The 20,258-nt window shown below is 35.0% G+C and overlaps 2 protein-coding genes across 2 annotated transcripts in view; one reads left to right on the forward strand and one right to left on the reverse strand.

Annotated features, from left to right (window-relative positions):
• Window positions 1-10,133, forward strand: part of P5cr (Pyrroline 5-carboyxlate reductase) — a 26,149-nt gene extending 16,016 nt beyond the window's left edge. Inside the window, exon 7 of the mRNA XM_069836561.1 lies at window positions 4,993-10,133. Within this exon, the coding sequence (XP_069692662.1) occupies window positions 4,993-5,059 (67 nt within the window). The 3' untranslated portion in view covers window positions 5,060-10,133. The remainder of the gene's footprint in view (window positions 1-4,992) is intronic.
• On the reverse strand, window positions 3,547-15,936 carry Prp18 (pre-mRNA processing factor 18). The gene is made up of 6 exons (XM_069836552.1): window positions 15,752-15,936; window positions 14,977-15,097; window positions 11,754-11,920; window positions 11,055-11,273; window positions 5,823-6,035; window positions 3,547-5,303 (listed from the first exon to the last, which is right to left on the reverse strand). Exons 1-6 carry the CDS (start codon window positions 15,812-15,814, stop codon window positions 5,049-5,051), a joined length of 1,038 nt encoding a protein of 345 aa, XP_069692653.1. The 5' UTR covers window positions 15,815-15,936; the 3' UTR covers window positions 3,547-5,048.
• Window positions 15,937-20,258: the final 4,322 nt, after the last annotated feature.

Below are 20,258 nucleotides of genomic sequence, written 5' to 3' on the forward strand. Positions count from 1 at the left end.
TGAGGTGATGCATCACTGGCAAATGAGCAGCCTTGTGCTTGCAGTCAATGCTGATAATAGCCGTATGTTGTACATTGTTCATGTTCCTAGCAGACACTAAGATTTTACAGGAGATACTGTATGATAATGCCGAGAGTCTCTGTAATAACACACTTCGGAATCTTCATCTGTGGCGGCATCTAGTGACTCGTTAGGAGAAATGATTCTACAGATTTGATGGTTCTGTGTGCACTGTGTTCTTCAATGTTGTTTAAAATCTGGTTTACAGTGAATAAATTATCATCTGACATGTGGAACGAAATGCGCACACTTTTGCATTCTGTAGTGCTCACTGGCAATTCATGATTTCACAACACTGCAGGATATACTTACTTACTGGCGTTTAAGGAACCCGGAGGTTCATTGCCGCCCTCACATAAGCCCGCCAATGATCCCTATCCTGAGCAAGATTAATCCAGTCTCTACCATCATATCCCACCTCCCTCAAATCCATTTCAATATTATCTTCCCATCTACGTCTCGGCCTCCCCAAAGGTCTTTTTCCCGCCGGCCTCCCAACTAACACTCTATATGCATTTCTGGATTCGCCCATATGTGCTACATGCCCTGCCCATCTCAAATGTCTGGATTTAATGTTCCTAATTATGTCAGGTGAAGAATACAATGCATGCAGCTCTCTGTTGTGTAACTTTCTCCATTCTCCTGTAACTTCATCCCTCTTAGCCCCAAATATTTTCCTAAGAACCTTATTCTCAAACACCCTTAATCTCTGTTCCTCTCTCAAAGTGAGAGTCCAAGTTTCACAACCATACAGAACAACCGGTAATATAACTGTTTTATAAATTCTAATGTTCAGATTTTTTGACAGCAGACTGGATGATAAAAGCTTCTCAACCGAATAATAACAGGCATTACCCATATTTATTCTGCATTTAATTTCCTCCCGAGTGTCATTTATATTTGTTACTGTTGCTCCAAGATATTTGAATTTTTCCCCCTCTTTGAAGGATAAATCTCCAATTTTTATAGTTCCATTTCGTACAATATTCTGGTCACGAGACATAATCATATACTTAGTCTTTTCGGGATTTACTTCCAACCCTATCGCTTTACTTGTTTCAAGTAGAATTTCCGTGTTTTCCCTAATAGTTTGTGGATTATCTGCTAACATATTCACGTCGTCCGCATAGACAAGAAACTGATGTAACCCGTTCAATTCCAAACCCACTCTGTTATCTTGAACTTTCCTAATGGCATATTCTAGAGCGAAGTTAAAAAGTAGAGGTGACAATGCATCTCCCTGCTTTAGCCCGCAGTGAATTGGAAAAGCATCAGATAGAAACTGGCCTAACTGACTCTGCTGCAAGTTTCACTAAGATACATTTTAATTAATCGAACTAGTTTCTTGGGAATACCAAATTCAGTAAGAATATTATATAAAAATTCTCTCTTAACCGAGTCGTACGCCTTTTTGAAATCTATGAATAACTGATGTACTGTACCCTTATACTCCCATTTTTTCTCCAATATCTGTCGAATACAAAAAATCTGGTCAATAGTTGCTCTATTACGCCTAAAACCGCACTGATGATCCCCAATAATTTCATCTACCCATGGAGTTAATCTTCTCAAAAGGATATTCGACAAAATTTTATACGTCAACAAAAGTGATATTCCTAGTTAGTCTTGTCCCCCTTCTTAAAAATAGGTACGATTATGGACTCCTTCCATTGTTCTGGTACAATTTCCTTTTCCCAAATTGCAAGTACAAGTTTATAAATTTCGTTAGATAATGCGCTTCCACCCTCTTGTATTAATTCTGCTGGAATTTGATCGATACCTGGAGACTTGTACTTTTTCAGATTTTTCTATTGCAATTTCGACTTCAGAAAGTGTGGGTTCCGGTATAAATAGCTCGGCAGGATATACTATTGTCATAAACTAGGTTTAAAATTAAGTAAACGTTCTGAAATGTATTTTAGTGAGATTTGATATAATGAAGTAAGGTTTGACAACAGTAATTACATTTTAGTTTCATGTATGTAGACACACTCAAAATCACTACAGAATTTTGTGTCTGCACTCCACAACAATAATTGACTTGAAATGAAGGATTGTGCCTGTAATGACAGGAACATGTCTCTAGAAAAGCTTACGTCACGAAAAATAGTGTCAATCTAATATTATGTTTATTACAATTTTTTAAAACAAACAGCAACTGACCACTAATGGGTTAAGATGAGTAGACCATTTACTGATGCAGATATTTTATTATTGTCAGAGTGGTTTAGTCAACTGTCCGAAAAAGACAGGTCTATTGGAGAGGTGAATTTGCTTCATTTATTTTCAACCTTCAGTGTAGGTGACATTCTGTTCAAGACGTGAATTTTCTTTTCAGTACTATATATTTTACAAGTTAGAATTAAAAGGGTGTTTCGTAAATGTGTTAATAAAAGTGACCTTTTTTTTTTTTTACTCCAACAAAACAGAAATGCAAATTAACCCCATTGACTCGAAAGAAAACTGTTCACAACAGAAAATATTAACTTTTAGACTGCAAGGTTGGATTTTATTAGCAGAATGTACTAGCTAATGCATCAGCATGAACCTTATGTTCCATTCTGTTTGATGAAGGATGAAGTTCTTTTTTATAATGATGTTAACGACCTTATGAATGCCCTTAATCTTCGACATGACCAAGAAGACTGGCTATTATTCCTAGATTCATCGAAAACAAGTTTAAAAGCTGTTTTCCTCAACAATTGCAATGTCTTCCCATCTGTCTCAATTGCTTGTACCGTAAAAATGAAAGAAACGTGAAAATATTAAATTCATTCTACAATGTGTTGACTATTTGAAGTTTGAATGGTTTACATATTATGTGCACATTTAAAGGTTGTAGCTTTGCTTCTTGAAATGCAATTAGACTTCACAGAGTTTTGTGTTTTCTTTGCAAATGGGACAGGGTGCCAGAGATAAGCATCATGGAATAAAAATATGGTCAACACAACACACTCTAGAGCCAGGGAAGAAAAATATTCTAAATCATCCCCTTAGAATAAAATAATTTTATCTCCTTTTTCCCCATTAAGCTGGGATTAATGAAACGTGGAACTGAAGGATTTCAGTATATCCAGCCATCAGACAAATCATGTCGAATCTTTCATGAAAGGAAATGACAGTTGCCTGGTTTACTTTTAAGAAAGTTGTAGTAAATTTTCTTGGCAACAGTAGACGTGAGTAGGAAAATTCGGTTCCTTCATTCTCATTTGACTTTTTCCTCGAGAAGTGTGGCGGTGTTAGTGTTAGTGATGAGCACAGTGACACCTGTCATCAAAATATTTCGGAGATGGGAAAAAGATGCCAGGGATAGTGGAGTACCAACTATATGTTAACAGAAGGTTGTTGGACTACAGCTCGTGATACAGAAGACGAATGATTTGGTCTTCTAAATGGTGAGTAATTCAATCAGTAGAAGCCCTTTTAACAAATCTCTAGGGGATTACTCTTTAGTGGGAAGGAAAGGCTAAAATAAGTAGTACTACGTGTGTTATATACCAAACTTCATTATAACAATTTAATTAGGCCTGCAATTATTATTTACAATATTTTCTGTCTCTTCAAATGATGTAGCACGAATGTTGTTTCACTTAGTTGAACCCGAAACACACTGAAACTCAGCATTGAAAATTTCCTTTTCTTCTTCATAATGAAGTAGTTGGCAAACCATGCGATAGTGTTACTTGAGGATTAGCCTCGACATCCCTTATTATTTTCTCTTTTTGTTCGATAGTTAATTTCTTCCATTTAATCGCCATTTTAACGATACATAAATATATATAAAAAAAAAACTTAGAAACAGGATTTACACAACCAAGCACCACTCTGTGAAAGCAATGCAAAGCAAAACCATAAAGCCGCCACGTCACTATCGATTGAGATGCACTATTGAATATGCTGGTACTATTGATTTTATTGAAAGTTGAATTGATATTGTGAGCTTCATTATCACAAAATCACTTGGGATTTTTCTTAAGCAGGGAGGTATACCTTTGGCCTGCAAAAATTTAGAGAAATTCATTTTTTTATATCTCAGCTACTATAAAAGCTAAATGAACAAAACTTTCCATGCTTAATATACATACATTACACTTTATAAAACACTATTGAGAATATTAAAATAGCTAATAATTACCTGTAAAAATAATATCAAATTTGCATAATTTTTTTTACAATCATAAAGAATTTCCATAATAAAATCTACAATTAATTAAATATCTGAATGATTCTTTTACTGAAATGTTTTACAGACCTATATCAACATAGTCTAGGATCTTTTACTTATTCCTTCAGGAAATATTGGATCCATGGCATCACATGTGAATGCTCTCGAAAGCTTGTTTAAAGCTGATACAAAGGCATAATGTGTTCCAAGAATTTTTAAAAGATCATGCACAGCAAGAATAAATGGTTCAGATCCAAAGTATATTATTTCAGTGTCTTGCTTTTCTACTTCATTTTTGTTTAGAAGTATTCAGTCCACATTTCTAATACTTGTTGCTCACTGCCTGCAGGATTGCCATCAATGTTCCTGCAGAAACTACAGACACCTTCAAAAACTTTTCTACTCTACTTTCATTTCATCCAAAAATAATGATGATGATGATAATAATACAGTAATAATAAAGTTCGTGTAATTCAACAGCAAAGGACTATGAATATGGCTTTAAAGCTCTATCTACAGGGTTCAATTTTCTATGTGTGTACGCATGCAATCTGGGAAGAATACTGAAGAAATCAAGTTTAAAATGCACATTCAATTAAGATGCATGCAGATTTTGAGTCTATATGTGCGCCGTTTTGAACGTCATCTTCACTATACAAATCTTGCATGCACTGGTTGGATTGTACAGATGCACCTTGAAGTGGCTCACACAAACACAGAGGTTCTGTTTTATTTCACATTATTTACAAATCTTCATCTTGTTACAGGAGTGCTTTAATGGATGCTGTAGAAGCAGCTGCAAGGAGGTCAGAAGAGCTGTGTCCTAAGAAGTAGATATGGGCTCTGTCCTTGCATACTCGACGCACCGGGAAGGATCTGTAGGGAAGTACTGCTGGCACTTTGTCATGAGACGCTTCAGTCCTTGAAGGTATTTCCTCTGGGTCTCGTCGTTCATCACGTGAGCTACGTTCTTCGAGAAAATCTTCTCCCGTCCTGTTCGGGCATGGATACCCACCATAGTTACCCCTATGGGCCACGGGGCATTGCCTATCGCCATTTGCAGATAAGCATCACTTGCCTGAAAAATGAAATTTCAATCGGATATAGTAAATTGCAGGCCTCTCTGTTCTTGCTAACAATAGAATTACTATTTTCTCAATTACTAAATTAAGGAACTTTCATTGTCTGTTGGCAAAAAATGCAAAATAATATACTAGCATATTCAGCTAAAAACAATTGAGGTGTTCTATGGAACAAGAAGTTAACTACAAAACCACGAATTTGAGATCCGGAGCATCACACATGACAGCATTGAGCAGAACTTCTAGAGTTGGAGGGAAATACCTAAGATGTGAGATGTGTCATTAAGGATTCAATATAAACGACATAAGTTATTCCAAGGAATGTCTCATTTACATGTCACAGAAAAGTCGTGTCCCAGCCCATTTTCTTAGCACAGATGCAAGTGAAATATGCAGCATGATGACAGCAGAGCTGCATTTCAGTATTATGCCCACCAATGATTAAGACATCTGCTGCTAATATGTAATTGAGTTGTGATGCACCACTCTGCACCCCTTTATGCACAGCAACCTACCCTGATGTAATCTCTGTCCAGCATGTATCTTGTAATTTCTGTGAGGCTATCAGAAATATCTTCTGGTAGAGTTTTTGTCTTGAGCTTCCTTAGCAGAGGCTTGAGGTACACCTGAGTTTGTGTGTATGTGGCACAGGCCAGTTTGCCCTTGACGCCCATTTTCTCCGCAGGTGGACGGTTATTCAGCTGGTTGCCCCACATCTTGAGGAGGAACTGCATGACAAACATGAAATTTAGGGACAATTCAAATACTGCAATGTTAACAGGACTCTGTGCTGTGCACAATGTGCAGCAGATTCATCAGACTTTGAGATCATATCAAGGGTTTTATCAACGCTGTCATGACACACAAGGTTGTCTGCATACCAAACAAATCTGTTGAGAAAGTGCTTAATAATGCAGCTGTGAAAATGAACATGACACAAAAGCTTGCACAACATGTGATGTCAGAAATGAATGCATGCTTAATATCTTAAAAAATCAACAGCAGTTACTGTAGACTGTAACCCCTCAATTGAAATGCTCTCTGCCATCACATTGCTGGTAAGCACCAACCATTTCTATTGTCATATTGTTGTCAAATGTGCCTAAAAGTCGTTATGTCTCATATAGCACACGTCTCTAGCCTATAACACTAAAATAAATGTACATAAATATTTAATTTTTAATAAAAAGGAAAAGTCTTGTTCCTTTCACACATTGTTGCCACAGTAAACGTAATGTGTTCTAAATACTATCTTTGTTGACGAAAAAATGTGCCCTTTTTTGGCTGATACATGTCAGAATATTCAACATGAAACATGGAAAAGAAGTCTATCAGTGAGAGATTTTTTTGTTTTTGATTTTATGTGAGAGACACAAGTGAGAAAAATTGACACAGTTTTAGTATGTTTCCAGTGGCATTGTTAGTAGTCACGACATGTTGAGTGTGATAATCACTAATAATTACATTTTGGCATATATTTAAACATTTATGTGTCAGTCAGGTCTCACTTGAAACCATCCATAGCATTTATAGTATATTATGATACAAGGTTGGGAAGTACTTTTTACAAAACGGAGAAAGAGTTTGAAAAACAAGCAGAGCGAGTTTTTCAGTTTCCGAGATTTTGTAATGCACTTCACAAACGTGTATTGTACAATATTTTTTGTACGATAGTATATTTTGAAAATACTGTAATATATGTAAAAATCTTAATATATAGTACCTATGTACGTTAGACTATGAACAGCTGACTAATTCTCAGAAAGAAATTTGTCATAGGTGTCAATAGATGGCAGTAGTAATTTTAATTACAACCCTAGAGAAGTTATTCGTAATATTTCAACATACTTATCTAGGTTCGAAACTCTGAATACAGTGAAATCAACTTCCAATAGTGGTGGCAGTTTGCTGCAATGACGAAAAAACACACTATCGTGCAAAAAAAGTAATAGGAACTAAATAAAATGAGCTATTTATGAAAATAGCACTAGATAGTGAAAATCACTCTGTACAATGTTTCAAGATACTTCAGAGCAGAACTTGGCAAACAAACTTCTATTAAAGAGAAACCGATATCTTACATAGTCACAATTCTCTTAAGGGTGATATCTTCTAATTCAGTATATTACTGAGAAATCTATTGCTGTTGATAATGAGCAAGTAGGAAAGAATGATTATCCGTGGTGATGATTCTCCTTTATCAGTTTTGATTAAAAGAAACCACTAAAGTTTACAGTAATACACTGAATTAGTTGATATCACCCTTATGAGAACTGTACTTTGATTGTTTCTCTCCTGTACTCTTCATATATATATATATATATCCTTACTTCAACTTAAGGGGGGGGGGGTTAAACCAAACCATTTCTCCCCCCTATTATTACGTATGCTAGTAAATTATATTGATTTCCTAGTTGTCAGATTGAATTTTCATTTGCAAACTTTGTTTCGAATTTGGAGAACAACAAATACTGCAATTGGCACTTACTTTCTAACTTATGGTGACAGCATCGTTTACCTTTGAAGAAGCTGCCAACATCCATGAAACGAAAGTTACTAGCCAATTCTTTTTAAAATTTGAATGTACTTAATAATATTAATAACTAATGCAGCAATAATTAATAAACAAAATACATTTCAAAGTGATATTTAGTTTTAGAAATTCGTACTAATCATTTCTTGTGGTTAAGTCTCATGAATCGTAAACCGTTAGTCAAACCAATGAATTTCTAGTTGCCAGACAAAATACATTTTAACATTAGATCAGTCAATCCATCATAAATAAATGAATGTTAGAAACATAGTTATTCACACATTTTTCGGTTCCATGATGGAAAAAAAAAAGTGCCAGGACACTGTTCCATCAGAAAAAAAGCACTGTATCAGAAAGTAAGTCCCTACTGGGAATCGTTAATACATGTTGTAATGTATTGTCACGAAACTTATAGGATGTTTTCTTTACAGCGATAGAAAGTGACCCATAAGAACTCCAGGTCAGAGGAAAATGTGCAATTGGTACGGGATTATGTTCACCAGAAGTCCAAGAAGCTTCACCAGACGGTCACAGTCTTGCACCAATGGTTCTTGACATTAATACAGCTTCCATGGACGAATATTTCAAATCCTTCTTTAAAACATTTTGGATAGTGTAGCAGGTAAGGTCACTTTCATGAGGGGTCTGTTGTTTTGACATTTTGTGGATTCTGGTGAACATATTTCATACCCATTGCACATTTTCTTCTGACCTGGATCCGAAGGACGACCATTTCTGCGAATATCCATCACAGATCCTGTATTCATGATTTTGTAATGGCAATTCTTGATGGTCTTGAGATTCACTGTAGTGCGAGGCCAATGCACTGTCCGCTATCATCTCTGCACCTGTACAGTGGAAAGCCAGACCTCATAATAAGTGAGCTTTGTGCGATGTGTCATTATGGATCACTTTCTACCACTGTAAAGAAAACATCCTGCAAGTTTCATGACAATACATTAATATATACAAAATGTATTAAATATTTCCAAATGGGAGACTTCCTGCCCACTGTAAAGAAAAAACATCCTGCAAGTTTCATGACAATACATTAATATATACAAAATGTATTAAATATTTCCAAATGGGAGACTTCCTGCCCACTGTAAAGAAAACATCCTGTAAGTTTCATGACAATACATTAATATATACAAAATGTATTAAATATTTCCAAATGGGAGACTTCCTGCCCACTGTAAAGAAAACATCCTGTAAGTTTCATGACAATACATTAATATATATGAAATGTATTAAATATTTTCAATAGGGAGTTACTTCCTGCCCACTGTAAAGAAAACATCCTGTAAGTTTCATGACAATACATTAATATATACGAAATGTATTAAATATTTTCAATAGGGAGTTACTTCCTGCCCACTGTAAAGAAAAAATCCTGTAAGTTTCATGACAATACATTAATAACTTATATACAAAATGTATTAAATATTTCCAAATGGGAGACTTCCTGCCCACTGTAAAGAAAACATCCTGTAAGTTTCATGACAATACATTAATATATACAAAATGTATTAAATATTTTCAATAGGGAGACTTCCTGCCCACTGTAAAGAAAACATCCTGTAAGTTTCATGACAATACATTAATATATACAAAATGTATTAAATATTTTCAATAGGGAGACTTCCTGCCCGCTGTAAAGAAAACATCCTGTAAGTTTCATGACAATATATTAATATATACAAAATGTATTAAATATTTTCAATAGGGAGACTTCCTGCCCACTGTAAAGAAAACATCCTGTAAGTTTCATGACAATACATTAATATATACAAAATGTATTAAATATTTTCAATAGGGAGACTTCCTGCCCACACTGTGGAGGGCTCCTACAAAAGACCTTTCCGGTTTCGAAAACATGTAATTTAAGTTCTATGAATCTGAGGTGCATGAAAATAGCACCAATGGATAGAGAAACTCAAAAAGTTTAGTTGTCGCAACATTGTTTTCCTAGTGGGTAACACGCCTCACAATAGCACAATAAACAAATTTGCGGATCGGAAAATCTGCATACCTATGTGGAACTTGACTATCGGCTTGATGTGTGCCGTGTTACCAAGGGGGGACACAGTGAACATCTTTAAGGTAAGGAACTAAACTTTTTGAGTTTCTCTTTCCATTGGTACTATTTTCATAGAATGTAAATGTAAATTACATGTGTTCGAAACCGGAAAGGTCTTTCGTAGGAGCCTGTATATTCAAACAGTATTTGTTAGGTGAAAGAAACGTTATCTGGAATAAAGAATGTAAATAAATAAATCTATTATTTGAAAAATTCTAACATACAATCAATCTTCTTAATGTATCCAGCTGTTTGCTGACAACATAAAGTCCACTATAGTCCACTGTAGTCTATTCAGTTGTTGTTTTGCACGAGGAATGAGGGGTATTTTGATCGGTGTTCATCATAGATGCCTGTTGCTAGTAGCCAGAGTTGGGGTGTAGTCAATATATACTGCAGGGCTGTGTCTTCTGCAACTGGTACTGATGATTTTAATTTACTTCTTTTGTGGTTTATGGATGGACAGTATAGAAGAATGTGTTCCAGATCTTCATCATGATTATTACACCACAGACAAGTAGGATTATCAGAAATGTGAAATCGGTGTAGGTACAATTGAGTGACAATGTGACCTGTTCTGGCTCTTGTCCTGAATAGACTATAGTGGACTTTGTGTTGTCAGCAAACAGCTGGATACGTTAAGAAGATTGATTGCTTGACACTTATTCTAATCTAAATCCATAGTTCGGATTTGGTTTTTTCCATTGTGTTTTATGAGGATCAAGCTTTTCTGCACTATATATCTGTATCCATTAAGAATATTTATGGCAATGACCTCGTCATAACGGAGGATTAACAGATATGTTTTGGAAGATCGAAATTCCAAATTAAATAGAGCTACAGAAATATTTTTTAATTACCTCATATTATCCTATACGTTTTTAGTGCTTCTTATTTTTGGGAAATTATGAAAGAAATTTTGTATCCATTGCAAAAATGTATTGGAAAATAACTGTCGGGAAGGGGGGGGGGGGGGCGTGCGCACACACAGTTATTGTGTACGTCGAGATTTGTACGCAAGACAAAACCCATGTGTGACTTTTACAGCTGCTGTCATAAAATCAGTGTACAGTAGAAAGTTCGATTTTGATAAAACTAGCCTTCTGCTGCTTGCAGTCGACACCCATACATTACCTGTATGAAGAGAGTGATGACATTCATATCCAGATCTCTGTCCCCTTTTCCCAAGTTAGACGCCATTTTCTGAATTTCATCATATGTGATCCCATCATCCTGAACTTTAACATCATTGGTGGACCTTCCTTCTGCGTCTTGGACCTGTGAGGCTAGAATCTCGTCCAGAAATGCTTGATCCACTTTCTCCATAGCTTCTTGGAAATCATTGCGTAAACCCTGCAGCATTATCAGTTTGAAACATATTTTAAAAACCGAACTGAATATTAAAACTAATAAATATGTTGAAGGAAACATTTTCTGATCTGGACTCGAGTTAAGTCTTCAGACACACAACCATCACAGGGACTTGTTACAGAGCTAAGGTTTATAAGAAAATTGGCAACATAGCTGCTTTTCCATCATGTATCATACCTTGGGAGCGCACAAGAGCATTGATTTGTTGTAGCTATGGTACATAACAAACCATAGGAGCAACTGTACAGCACACATGCAATGGACTCAACTCTGGCAGGCTGGCAAGAAATCTCACGAGGTGAGGTTAAAGGACAAAGATATTCTGCAGACTGTCATGTCCAAGAGTTTCCCTCAGGCACTAAGACAAATTTTAGGATGAGACCTAGAAAAATAGGCCACGGACCTACTCCAAACTCTTTGTGATGATCCTGATCTTCTCCACAATGCACATGTTCCCATTACCTTATTGACTTCTGGTTCGAGGATTTCACTGCGCCTCAATCTCCTGAATGCATCCACCTCAGTTTCTCCGAAGAGCATGATGGGCTCTCCCCTCTCTCGAAGCCTTCTGATGACATCACGCCTTGGGAGTGTTGCGTGGTCAGAGCTGTCATCAGCAGCTTCTCCACCTAGTGACATGGCTACTGCAGAAACTACAAGTTGTCTTTGCAATAAGTTTCCTACTGCCTTATTAATAAATTTTGTTACTGTGAATATGCAACTGAATAGAATACACAGAGTGGCATACGAAAGGGAGAGGAGAGTATTATTAAAACTGGTTTACAATTTACATTATCGGTATTTTAAATTTTGTATATTATTATTGTTATTATTACAGTGAAACCTGTTCAAGACGGAAGTGACATGGTCCTAATTTTTTTTTCCGTTGTGGACAGGTTTCCGTATTATTCAGGTGTGACATTAAAATAGAATATTTTGTCATTCATATACATGAAAAACAAAATGGCATGCCGCAAATTGCAAGAAGTACAAAATATTCCATTTAACACTCATCACATTAAATCAGCTTTCTGTCGCTCATTACGTTGGTGAATCATCTTGATTGAAATCTCATTTTCTGTATAAATATTATCGTAACTCACTCATTAGTCATTAAACATTACTACAGTTCACTAATCTCATTCTATTTAATATCTAACACTATACTCTAATACTGTACTGCATATCACTGCACATTATTGATTAATTGGACTAAGAGCCATCTATTAGAAGCCTTGAATTCTGGTTTATTTAATTTCTTTCCCAGTTCAATAGCTTGCTTTGCAGAACAGATCCAGAAATTGGCTTGTTCTTTGAAAGGTCATGAAGAACTCATTCCCACAACACTTTATTTATTTCCACATAAACAGTTGCTTTCTGGTTCCTTTTGTGTCACCAATATCGGCCGCAAGCCACTCACTCATTATGATCTTTAATTTTTAAAGTGTCACACCTGAGTTTTCCACAACTGAACTTCATATTATTTCACGCACATTTTGTTTCTAATTTTCCTTTAACTCGATAACTTTTACTTCATCACTTAATGTTAGTGCCACATTTTATGCAACTTTTTTTTTACCTGGAAATCACTACACTTGCGCTCTATTTAGCTATATACGACAGTATACGGGTGTGAAGCATTGAAAATCTTTGAAGGGACTCGTCTGCATAGTCAACAGGGTAATAAAATTTATGACCGACAGGCCAACACACCCTCATATCCTCTAAAATTTTGCAAAGAAAACTTGTTTTTATCTTGGTGACCTACATATTTCGTATATTCCTTGAAATTACTCGCTGTTTCAAAATATAGTGTGTCCAAAATATTGTTTCCGTTTTAACAGTAGCAGACAGTTTCCATTTCCGTGTTGGACAGTTTCCGTTTTATTCAGGAAAAATTACACATAATACATACAAATTTCGCTGGGACCAATAAATTGTTCCGAAATAGACAGGATTCCGGATTATTCAGGTTCCGACTTGAACAGGTTTCACTGTATTATTATTATTATTATTATCATTATTATTATTATTATTATTATTATTATTATGTTACGGTATATTTATTGATATTATACTATGTTCTAATATAACATATTCATGAATATCCTTATAAATCTTTGAAACGTAATTTTTTACAGGCATCCAATTTTTAACAAATTGTAACTTCTGTTTAATTTTGTATAATAAAAAATGCTTGTGTCATTATTACACTCACTCAATAATCATACGGATATCAAATGAATGAAAAGCATTTTCTAGAGATACTTACTCTAGCAGTTGCACATTCGTGACTCAGAATTAATATTAAACAACAATACAGATATTACAACTGAATATAACGAAATTATGGGTATGGTATTCATATTTAAGTAATATTTTATGCACTGCTCCATCAATACACCGTGTCCCACTTGGAGGGATCGAGAAATAAATGCTCACCATTTAAAATCAGGCGAAGATATTGTTTTGATTTACATCTCACAAGATGCAGAAACTGTCCAAGTTTATGCACCAATGATTTAAAAACAGTTGCATGTTCATGCGCATGCGCACTAACGTTTATCATGGAAACAAGCCTGGCGCCATTCAGCAGAACATTCCGTCATTGGACCATTCTCCTTCATCGAGGCGACAGTCACAGGGAATGTGTATCTGGACATGTTGCAGGACTTCTGTTGTTGATCAACTCCTCCCAGAATCGGTTTTTCAGCAACATGGGGCTCCACCCCATTACTATGGAGCAGTGCGTGGCTTCTTGAATGCAAACTTTCCCAATAGGTTGATCGGAAAAGGTGAACCCTTGCCTGGCCACCTAGGTCAACCGACTTGATGCCCATTGACCTTCCTCTGGGGCTTTGTGACAAGTGTTGTGTACCTACGTGGTACAGTTGGCATTTTGGAAAAACTGTGACAATGCATTATAAATGCAGCTGCGCTAACCACCCCACAAATGTTATGGAATACCTGGCAGAAGGTTGAGTACCTTTTGGATGTCTTCAGGGTAGCTTGAGGCGCACACATCGAGTTGCACTGACCATTCTCCGAAACTCGGAGAGTTTTTACATCAAGTTTTACAAAAGTTATGTTATAAAACCATTATTTATACTGTCTTTAAATTAGCACTTATTTCTCGATCCTCTAAGCAGGACATGGTGTATAGGAGAAAGCCAATGTTTACCTAGTTAGATATAACACGCGGAGCAAGTCCCCTGGATTCGGCAAGCATCATGTTTAGGTAGAGCATGAAAGTCTACTAATACCATATTATGGACAGTTAAAATCGATTATATGGGAATGGATATTTAAGAGTTGTTAATTTCATTATAAAAAGTGCATCTGATACAACGTTAATACAAATTAATTTTATCTCCTAAAATATATCTATCTATAAGATACAATAAACAAGTAAAAGAGGAAATAAATAAATATCACCTTAAACTCTCCAGCAATATCCTTCATATTTGCACCGTTTCCAAGGTGTTGAGTAATATTTACTTTGTCAGAAATAGGCCTACCCAGGCGTGAACATGTTTGTGACATGATGGTTTACCAGTATGCCAGGGCTCGGAACAGACCACGTTGTACTGTTTTCAGACTCAAATGCATTCTACTAATGAGCAGTGTTCACACTGAAATTTTAATGTTAAATTTCTCTGTTCTATAATGAATAAGAATACACTACCAGCCGCTGTTCTTCCATTGTCTGATGGCATCTCGTCACTTTTTGGGCCATACTTCTTTAAGTATTCTTCTTCTTCCTTCTCAGTTAATTCAGATCTTTTGAAATATTTCTTAGCCGGTTGCTGTAAAGAAAGTCAGCTAAACATTGCATAATTTCTATTTAAGCTTTCCTACAGCAATTCCGAAATTCCACAATCATTTACATTAAAAAAAAAATACTAAAGTGGATGTCAAATAATCATGTAGAGCAAATTAATTAATTCTGAGGGAGAGTTTCTTTTCTGGTGGGGGGGGGGGGTGGTTTGAAGAGCTGTGATTTTAATGCTATGACAGGTTTGTCTGTGGTTCTGACTGTGATTGGAGTTTGAAAATCAGCTCCGAGAAGTTGCCATTCATGTGACTGACAGCAATGGTGACTGATGTACATATAATGTGCCCATATGTGACAACTGCAAGTCAGGATTCTAAGGCTGTGTCTCAAAGCTACATTTTCAGGAGAACTGAATTTAATATACTTTTAAACATCAATTTCAATAGACACCACTTTACGTAAGTATAAAAATGTGATAGAATTGGTACAAAGTTCCCCCAAATGGCAGTATTTTGAGGTTAGCCTTTCAGTACCTGTATTTATGTATAATTATTCGAAATTTCTTATATACTTAGTTGCTTAAAATAAATAATTCTTCAAATCATTCCTCGAGATGAAATTTAGCAGCTATTCATAAAATGACTGGAATCAGAACATCCAATACAGTCTTACGATCCAAACTTACCAGCAATTTTTTTTCTTCTAGTTCTTTTCTCTTTCTCTGTATTTCTAATTTAAGTATTTCCATGTTTGTAGTAATATTGTCTGTCTTTAACGTTGTCCAAACAAACCAAAGACGTTATAAACAAACCCGATATTCACATACGACTGTGACCACAGTCCTAGATCATATCCTAGATCATATATACTAACAGATAGCTCTTTTATATAGGCTTTAGGGTTTGCAGTCGAGGCCGGCTTGATGTAGTTCAATAATTGTCAACAGATGGCACAATGACCAACACCATCACGAGACACGAACTCTGAACCGGTCTGGTCGGTCTAAATCGATTATTTCTTGCTTACGAGATATTCTACTGTCGACAATTGATGACCATGGATAAATATTATTGGCCTATATGACCTAGGCAAGTTCGGAACGAGGGAGTTCTAATTATAGTTGTCACGTGGGCGAAGCGGAGAGATAAGATAAAGTACGCCTTTGTATTGAATAGAATACAATGCAGAGTCTCGCGCAAAGCCAATCTAGCTAGAATTTTTAGACCATGTTATAAAGTTATCGGTGGGCTAAATTATGATTCGTTATCTCTTCTGTTTTTATATATTTGTCGTGAATATTATTTATATTATCAACTGAGTGTATAACATAATTTATTCGTTAATTGATATTTCACTAATGATAAATCCAAAGAACAATGGGAAATAAGGGACTAAACACTGAAAAATAAATAAAATAAGAGAATTTGACGTTCATAATTATAATGTCGGAGTTTTGTTATACTTTACTTTGAATTATTTTAATTTGCACCACAAAAACTTATGAAAATTAATGATAACATTACCTATTTAGTTATGGTAGCAGTATATTGGAAAATTTGTGCATATAGCCTGATTACAATATATAAGTAATCCTATCCTAACCTAACCAATGGTAGTCTTGTTTATTTCAGACATGTTCGTATAATTATACAAAAACAAGAATAATCTAGTTTGCAGCCTGTGATATTGTCTCGTTTACAGTATTATATAATATACATATTACGACATTTACTAGGTACTTTAACAATATATAGTTAATAGTATTATAAAATATACAGGCCTAATCCATTACCAAGAAATAGCCCTTCCCTCACATGTTCAATACTGTTTACCTCAAAAGGCCTTCAAACCTTAAAAACTATTAGAAACTGGATTAAAATAGTCATGTTGATGTAGGCCTACAACATTACATTTTTTGTCACTACTCCTGATCCCATTCTAACAGTTTCAGGTTTTGTAATTTGTAACAATACTAACAATACTGATGGGTCATTCCATAGTCATACACGTAACATTTTCGAAGTAACTATGATCTTCACAGGATACTTAATCAAATACTTAGGAGTTCATGAAAGACACATCACTGTTTTTTAACGTAAGCATTCCAAAATATAAACAGAAAATCATAATGAAAAGGAATAATTAATAATGTAAAAAATATTAAATATTATATGGTGTGACACATGAACATTTTCTTGCCACGTAATTTATTGCCAAAATGGAAAATGTTCATATTATTGTGCCAAATGTCATAAATGCATTTAGTTGTTTTTGAAACAATTAAGACATTTGTGAAGTACATGTAACTGCTAAATCGCATACTTTAATAAAAATAACAGTGCCATTAACAAATAAAATATTACAAATTATATTGTGACACACGAACATTTCTGTCAAGTTGATTACTAATCTTTTCAAATGCATATAGAGATTTACCGTATGCACTGTGCCTACAGTTCTTATTATACAAAGCAACACTTGATTACACTAAAGTGTCCACACCTGTGGAGTAACGGTCAGCGCGTCTGACTGCGAAACCAGGTGGCCCGGGTTCGAATCCCGGTCGGGGCAAGTTACCTGCTTGAGGTTTTTTCCGGGGTTTTCCCTCAACCCAATACGAGCAAATGCTGGGTAACTTTCGGTGCTGGACCTCGGACTCATTTCACCGGCATTATCACCTTCATATCATTCAGACGCTAAATAATTTAGATGTTGATACAGCGTCGTAAAATAACCCAATAAAAAAAAATTACACTAAAGTACACTTTCAGATTTAAAATATCCACGGTTGTTTACAACTATATGTGGTGATATCTCCTGTGTAATGTCACGTAACAAATACATCAATATAGGCTATCCACTTTTTCTGCCATTTGTAGTACTTCCCTTTTTTTAACAACACAGACGCTTTAAATTCTTCGCCACTACAAGCTTTTGTTACTTCCTCTGCTTATCTGACGTCTTTTTTTAAATTGTTTATTTAACGATGTTGTATCAACTACTAGGTTATTTAGCCTCGATGGAATTGATGATAGTGAAATGATATTTGGCGAGATGAGGTTGAGGATTCGCCATAGATTACATGACATTCGCCTTACAATTGGGGAAAACCTCGGAAAAAACCTCAACCAAGTAACTTGCCCCAATCAGGATTTGAACCCGGGCCCACTCATTTCACGGTCAGTTGTGCCTACCATTACTCCACAGCAGTGGACCGAACATGGGTTATGTACATTAATTCTTTTGACTTTCGGTTAGCTTTCTTAAGAATACGCATAAAGAAATGTAGTGTTTTCCAGGCTATCCTTGTAATATTAATGACTTATTTCAACCAGTTTGTTACTAAAATATATACAATACCTAAGTGTTTACTTGTGACACTGGTGATCCATTTAATTGGTATATGAGACGAATTTAATTTTGTGTTTTACAGAAGGATACATATTGATTTACTTTTGCTCACATTGATTTCAATTTTATTTGTTGTAGTCCAGTTTTCAATAACGTCAAGCTAGTTTTGCAAGGCGGTGATATAAGATTTATCACTAATTTTTTCTGTATATTATACAGTCATCCACGAATAACCTTGCCTGAGAAGTGACATTTCTATTCAAATCCTACAATAATTTTCAGTAAATATTTTGCACCGAGAAGCTATTATACATTTAATTTTACTTCTGAGACCAGTGAAATATATGCCAATTGTATTAGAAAGGTGCATGTATAATTATCCAATAGCATGATATTATCTGCAACAAAAACTAAAGGGCATGAAAGAAAAGAAGAAAACATTAATGCTGTGGTTCTTAGAGTTCCATTAGAGTTACACGTTCATTGTCCACTGAAAATAGTATTTCTCTATTGAAGTGTAAAAGAGAAACTCTCATAAATTATGTCAGAAACAAAGAAAGGCACCACCCAAATATGTGGGATAATTAATTTAATAATGTTATTACCGGGACTTGAAAAAAGCAATCATATGTAATGGGTGGGGAAAAAAATACTTTTTAATCGCGCTTCAATAGTTCGACAATGCTGACTATTCAGAGTTTTGCCTGACAGGTGAGCTACCATAAATTCCTTGAAGTCCTAGTTATTACTGAAGCCAAATGTGTGTCTCTTGTCAAGAGTCCATTTTATTTATACTTGTTAAGACATCATTCATAGACTAGTTACCGCTTTCAGTTTTGATACTACATACACTGAAATTAATCTATTATTATTCGTCCTATTTATACATTTATATTGAATGATTCGGTCTACCTTCATAACACATCTCATCAACAATACTCGATAAGAGTTGAATTAGCTTCCATGCTGCGTTGTATTTATTTTGTCATGTTCCTATAGCAGGAATATTAAATAGGAATTCCTTAAAACAGATTTATATTCACTCCTATGCCTTTATATAGAATACCAGTACATATACTGTATTTCTTAAGATTTGGTTACTTTATAAACAGTATGTTAGTGCAAGAACTCTTTTTTTCATATTTAATAATTCTGGCATGTGTCAATAAATATGCTTGAGACCTCTGTCTCTCTGAATTACTCTTTACTAACTGGAAACATATTCCAAATTTATATTTTAAAAAAGTATTAAAATATCCTCACAATTTAGAGCATAACAATTCCCGAAATAATCATCCTACATTAAATTATTAAGATAAAAATGATTCAATCTATCGCTTGTAACAATACCTTTATGGTCCTAATAAATTAAGAAATAATTTACATCCAACAGATTTATTTTAAAATGGTCTGCAGTTATTATTTTGAATTTTATTGTACCTTAATAAATTGAGTTAAGGTACAATAAAATTTCATCAAGTTTCAAACAAAGTAATTCCATCTTTCCAACAGGGGGACAATAAATACTTAAAGTAATGCTAAACTCGAAAAACTTATTGATGCAACTTAATTTCATATTCTATACCACTAACACCAAAAAAAAGTGTCTTATTGTTCATACTGATTCAAGATGAATAGTTTCTTAGTGTTTGTCCATTCCACTTTTTTATTGTCCTTCCCATTTCTATTTCTCTCATTTTTAGTAGGTACTTCACATGTAGTATATATTTTATTTTAATACATATAATGACCATGAAGATATTTGGATATGTCTTACAAAATTCTTGCTGAAGACCATTGTGGTAATATTCTGCCGCATCTGTAGTTTGTACATTTCGAAA

The sequence above is a fragment of the Periplaneta americana genome, chromosome 9 (assembly GCF_040183065.1).
Source record: "Periplaneta americana isolate PAMFEO1 chromosome 9, P.americana_PAMFEO1_priV1, whole genome shotgun sequence".
NCBI lineage: Eukaryota > Metazoa > Arthropoda > Insecta > Blattodea > Blattidae > Periplaneta > Periplaneta americana.

Excerpts from the sequence above, each read along its gene's own strand:
- Prp18 (XM_069836552.1), bottom strand. The coding sequence starts at position 15,814 with ATGGAAATACTTAAATTAGAAATACAGAGAAAGAGAAAAGAACTAGAA. Across the intron at positions 11,274-11,753 it reads TCGAACCAGAAGTCAATAAG|GGTTTACGCAATGATTTCCA; the intron begins GTAATGGGAACA and ends ATAATGCTGCAG. Across the intron at positions 5,304-5,822 it reads TGGACAGAGATTACATCAGG|GCAAGTGATGCTTATCTGCA; the intron begins GTAGGTTGCTGT and ends TTCATTTTTCAG.